The 5989-nt window shown below is 41.2% G+C and overlaps 1 protein-coding gene across 1 annotated transcript in view; it reads left to right on the forward strand.

Moving 5' to 3' along the window:
• The window catches only part of KIAA1210 (KIAA1210 ortholog), a 57216-nt gene that overhangs the window by 24244 nt on the left and 26983 nt on the right, over positions 1-5989 (forward strand). Inside the window, exons 3-4 of the mRNA XM_018570037.1 lie at positions 3957-4119; positions 4481-4604. Of these exons, the coding sequence (XP_018425539.1) occupies positions 3957-4119; positions 4481-4604 (287 nt within the window). The remainder of the gene's footprint in view (positions 1-3956; positions 4120-4480; positions 4605-5989) is intronic.

The following is a 5989-nucleotide window of genomic DNA, read 5'->3' on the forward strand; positions in this document are numbered from 1 at the left end:
TGCTATTGGCTATTGCAAAGTGAAATAGCCAACAGGAATCTAGCTATGCATTCCTATGGTGGTTTTTTTTTTTTTTTTTTTTTTGCGGGGTCATATTTTTTCATTCATGTGGGTGGGATGTAATATTCCCTAACCGATAGTCTTTGCCATTCTAAACTGGATCAACAACTGTACATACTTTCCGCATCACTTCAAGTAATAAGTAAAATACTTAGCAATTTGAAATAAGAGACTGCATAATCTATCCTGACTTCCACAGTTCACCAGGGACTGGGCAGTATACTTACCAGCACATTTCCCAGGGTTTGGTCGTGATCCTCCCACCAGACCACAAGGGACAGTACAATAAAACATGTTTGGCGAAGTGCAACTCCATGCAAAGCATGGCAAAAGTGATTTTAATAAAGTAAGGTACACCTCTCCAAATATCCACTTTAATTTGTAAACGCAGAGTTCCAGGATCTTAAAAAAAAATAAAAAAGCTTAATAAATGCACGTCGGCAGCAAAACACAAATGTCCATGTATATACAAATCTTTCCACTGGTCCCTGATGCCCTGTAAAAAAAATTTAAAAATACGACTGCATAAAAGGAACACTTTTATGCGCTTATTTGTAACACTTTTATTGCCAGTCACTTGTGTGAGTGAACAGTCTTCAGTTCCCCTGTTGCCGAGTAAAAAATCCCCAGCTCATTCCCTGGTGCAGAGTACCAAGTTATTTTCTGCGGTGTTTGAATTGCTTTTCTTTGTCTATAGCATGGGTCGGCAACCTCGGCACTCCCAACTGGTGGTGAAACTGCAAATGCCATCAAGCCTCTGCCATTAGTCTTGCAATGCCTTATGGGACTTTTAGTTCCACATCAGTTGGGAGAGCCAAAGTTTGTCTACCCTTGGTTTATACCATGGGTAGGCAACCTTGGCACTCTTAACTGTGGTAAAACTACAAATCGTGTGTGCAGGGCAGCCATCAGGGGGGTACGGCCGATACTCATGTAAGGGGCCTGGGGGCCCTTACATGACTATGGGCCGATGGTGAAGGGCGAGGAGGCGAAGGACTGTCCCTAGCAGCGACGCTGCTCGTCTGATGTCGGACTGGCCGGAAGTGATGTCACGTTAGTGATGTCACTTCTGGCCGGTCCTGCGGCAGACGAGGCCACGTGTGCAGGTAAGAGGAGCTAGGAAGGAAAGGAGGGAGGGATGCAGCCCTGACCAGCCCACCTGAGACACCTTCAGAGCCCACCATAGACAGTCCCAGATGGGCTGTGCAGCATCTATGGTGGGCTCATTTCTGACGGCTGCCCTGCGTGTGTGTGTGGCCTACCCCTGGTCTGTGTAAATCCTTATTCTCTCTAGTAGGAACATAAAAAAACAGATTCTATAATTATTTCTGTTATTCCACTGATGTCATTTTATAGAACATTATGGTCATTACCTAATAAGTAGAGGAAGGAAAATATGAAGCTATTGGTCAAAGTAACCTAATAGATGCCATTCATTCTTGTGGGTTTAAAATGGAGGTATAGTCTGACTAGTTTTCCTAAAAACAACTTTATAAAATACTGTTGATGGCAAACATCTATTTAATAATATAAATCCATATCCGCAAGGGGATAGCCATGGCTAAAGTCTCACTTTTTGTTATTTAACTTAAAGAATCCAATGTGGCTAAAATATGTAGCTATTGAGTGAGCAATGGAGATCTGTAGAATGCAGCTGTGTTTGTTAACCTTAAGGGATCTGCATGTTACTTTTGCCTTTCTGACATCCTCCAGATTTTAATCACATGTTGTACTTTTGCACACTTTTTTATTTTTATTTTTTGGGAGTGTTTTTTAAATGTTTTATAGTGTTTTTTTCTACTTTTCTCTAATGGGAGGATTAACTCCACATCTACTTTTACTCAAAAAAAATCCTGTAAGGGGATTTGTGTATATTTTTTTTTTTCACATTGTTTCAGTTCCAGATTTTTGGAAGGGAAACATTCCAGTGCAACAAGCTATGCTCTTTGTCTCACATTATGTTTTGTGTTCTACTAATATTTCTGTGACCTCTGAGAGAGTCAGACAATTCCACTTTTGGAGCCCTTTCACAGGCAGATCTAGTGGGAAGCCCAATGTTAGCCCATAGGCAGATGGAGCCAAACGGACATGCGTCAGTTTTACAGCAGTCTACCCCCGACCCCAGCCATGTCCAGAAAACCGAATGTAACAGTGTTGCATTTTTGATTGAGACCGATCCTTGGTCATCTAAATCCAACTTCCCATAGATCTAACATGGGTCCAGTTTGTTCAGGTTTTTCCTCCATCTTGCGATGGAGAAAACAAAACTTAACTGACAGACACAGATGTCACAACAAAGAGCACAGTCTAAGGCTTTACGAGAGGAGTTGTGATACTGCAGGGGGTACAGCAGTGTCCAGTAGCAGGACAGTTTTAATAAAGGATGTGGGGGTGCGGTGATTGGAAGTAATATATTGTGAGGTGGTTTAGATGCATGTTGTTCTTGCACCAAGTTTTTTTTCTTCTCATATTTAAAATAAATAAACCCCAAAATACTAACTATAAAACAATAGCCCAACTAGGGAAGCGTGGTTGCAAATATTAAAATGGCAGTAAACTCAAGAGTTAAATCTAAAAGGAAGTAGTACCCTAACTATTAACAAAAATGTATCTTATTTGTGTATAACTCGGCTGTAGATCCTCAATTCATGTCTGAATTCATGCTGACACTGTCCTTCCTTCTGGAGGGTGGCTACTTTTGTTCCCCATGGTCCCTGTGTGTGTGTAAAGTAGTGACCACTCCCATGATGGGCTACATTCTCAATACAAATTTAGTAAATGAAACATGAGATTGTAGTCTATCATGGGAGCATCATAGTTTCATGGTCTCTTCGAACCCATGATAGCGGTGAATCCGAACCTTATCCCTAAACAGCTGTTATTAACTACCTCCCGGCCAGCCGCTGTGTATACACGGCCGGCCGGGAGCTTCTTGGATGTAACTGGGTGTGTATACACGTCCTGTTACATCCGCCCGCTCGGGCGGGAAATCCCCGCTATTTGAAAAGAGGCAGCGACGACCGTTAGGGAATACATGTCAAAGTACCGCAGTGCTGAACACTGAAAAATGGCCTGGCCAGGAAGGGGGTCTAAACACCTGGTCTTCAAGCGGTTAAAGCAAGATTTTTAAAGCTCCTCACATGAGATATAGGTGGGTTTGTTGACGCTTGATGTATCATCAGTCAGATTCAAACTACCAAGGCTGGTTCAAAGCTACTTGGTGGTTGTGGGAAACTTTGATTTCTTTTGCCCAGCAAGTAGGAAACAAAAATTCTCAGATTAACACATTGCTGACAAAAAGCATTGGGGTGGAGTACAGTACAACTGTGTGGATGAGATTCTGAAGCCCTTAGGCTATGCTCCTTGAATGCATTTCTTCGTGGCTTCATTTTCAGATTTGCCTGGAGTGTACATTTTTTGTTTTAAAGCAGTGTTGCCTAAATATGTGGTATGAAGTGCAATGGCCTGAGATTAAGAGAACTTGGCAGTAATATTTCTATTTCCCCCATTCTGGGGAGCCTGCCCTCTAACTGACTATATTCTGCCTGCGCAGAGATGGTATTAGAAGGGTTCTTCACTTAAATACCCATCTAGACCAAACCTGAACTGTGTTGGATACAAGTTACATAAACTAAGCAAAATCTAGTTCGTCAGATAAAGCTGAGCCATATCTTGTGTAGGTTGCTGTATCTTAAACCATCTAACCTTAGTTCAATATGAAGAATGTCCGTGCAAAATGAAATAAGCAAAGGTACACATGGTTCCCAGCAGAATGTACAGAATAAAGCATGCGACAAGTGAATATGAATTTTCTAAGTTCAGGTACTACAGTCATTTTCTTTGTAAAAGTGTAAGGTATATCCAAGCACTACATTGATGTGTCTTCTCTTGTACAGGAAAAAAGAAATCTAAATTCCAGGCATTCAAAAAATTCTTTGTCAAAAAGAAGAGGAAGGAATCTCCAGCTCCAAGCAGAGAAAGCAACCTAAAGCCCAGCCAGTCAAGCAGTGATGTCAGTGTGTCTGGAGCCAATGCTTTTCAACCTGTTCATGAATCTGTGTAAGTAAAGACTTTCTTAGTTCCACAAAATTATTCCTTTCATGGGGAAGTCTATGTAGCTAGAAAAACCCTTTTTGTGCGCTGACTTTTACAGTCAATTTGATAAAACAATGTACGAGCTATACGTTTAGCTGATCTGTGCAGATAGATGCAAATATTTCCCCATATTAAAAAGACTATTGGCGCAAGCAATGCAAAGGGCTGAGAAGGTAGTCTGTGCTTACCTTGCCTGGGTGTTCTTTAGACTGGCTTTTAGTAGTTAAATTGTTTGGTTTATTACTTTCATGCTGTCTTGGCTTTCTCTGTGCTGTCCATCCTTCTCTTTTTTTTTTATTTAAATCTTTTTGTTCACTTTTCAAAGGGCCAAAAGCAATATGGGAAGTAAGGCAGTTTCCCATGACAGTGTATTCATTTTTGAGATGGAGAGCTCTACAAAGGAGGATACATCACAGGAAAACACCCCTGGCAAAGTTAAAGCTTTACAGGTATGAATACATTTGATAGTGCTGATGCCTACACAGAGATGCTAATTGAGCAAATTGGTAGCAATAATGAGAACCACCAAGGCTGTATTCAAGCCATGCCCTAACACTCCTCTAACATGGAAGATACAGCCTAATTTGTGGCTAATTGGTGGCATGGGTCTCCCTTACTCTCTATCCACTCACTCATCTGTTTAATTACGCTGTACTCTGATCATTTATTAATAATGAATGAATAATAGTACTGCTCTCAATGATTGTTGTACTATTGAAGCAATATGTCTGAAGTTTTACTGCATATCGCAGTAAACCATAAGAAGAGACAGATGGGAGAAGCTCAGAGTGCCAGATCAGTTAACAGATCAGATCAGTGTCAGATCACTATACAGTGGTTGTATAGTAGGGATGCACAGATGCCGGTTTTTCTGTATCGAGTTAGTACTGATTATTTATTTTCTCCCTGGTACTCGCGAATACGAGTCATTATTACATTATCCATGCTTCCTGATTGCGTCCATGACTGATGATATCCCACCCCCCCAGGCTCCTAATTGGCCTTGTCACAAAGTGACTGGAGCATGGAGCCGGCTTCCTGGCCAATCAGGAAAATGGGTGGGGGAAGAAGAGTCATTACCTGCCCCATGCTTCCTGATTGGCTAGTAAGCCAGCTCCATGCTCCCTGGTGACAAAGGAGCACGAAGCTGGCTTACTGGGCAGCATGTAATGGCTTGCGGCCCGGCTTCCGGATACTGGAAATTCCAGTATTGGGATAGGCATCAGGAGCATTTGGGTGAGTACGAGTACACAAACGATCAGGACAGACTACATTTTTGAGTTTTATCAAACAAAAAACTTTATTTGGTGTATATCCAAACACCACTACAAAAATGAAAACACAAACGACATATAAATTAAAAACGAAATAATCACTGACTGTGAGTCCATTTCATTCTGGGTGGTGATTATTGACTCGAGTTGGTTTATGCACCTTTGAGTCAAGACCCTAGGTTTACTCCCTCTTGGATGTCAGCAAAACCTTCTCGAGGTGAATGATGAAGTACAGGTTGGTTGTATCTATCTTTGTTTGGTATACTCTGTATCGAGTTATTCCTTTTGATTCATACTAGCCTGTATTTAACCTGTGACATTCATAGGATTATATTTGATTGTAGCCCCACTAGGGGGGTTATTAAAGTGGATGGCAAAAGAAAGACAGTGTACATATGTATCCAAACTATCAATTATCCCTTCCTTATGTCCCTGGTCTTATTGATAAGCTTTCACGAGGAGATAGTTCTGAGCACTGCCGTTAAGTCATATAACCATCGGTTTGTGAATTGTTCATGGAACTCGGTAGTAAAGATAGATAGAGATATATATATATATAT

Source organism: Nanorana parkeri, unplaced genomic scaffold (genome assembly GCF_000935625.1).
Source record: "Nanorana parkeri isolate BGI_ZX_2015 unplaced genomic scaffold, ASM93562v1 scaffold1445, whole genome shotgun sequence".
In the NCBI taxonomy this organism is placed as follows: Eukaryota; Metazoa; Chordata; class Amphibia; order Anura; family Dicroglossidae; genus Nanorana; species Nanorana parkeri.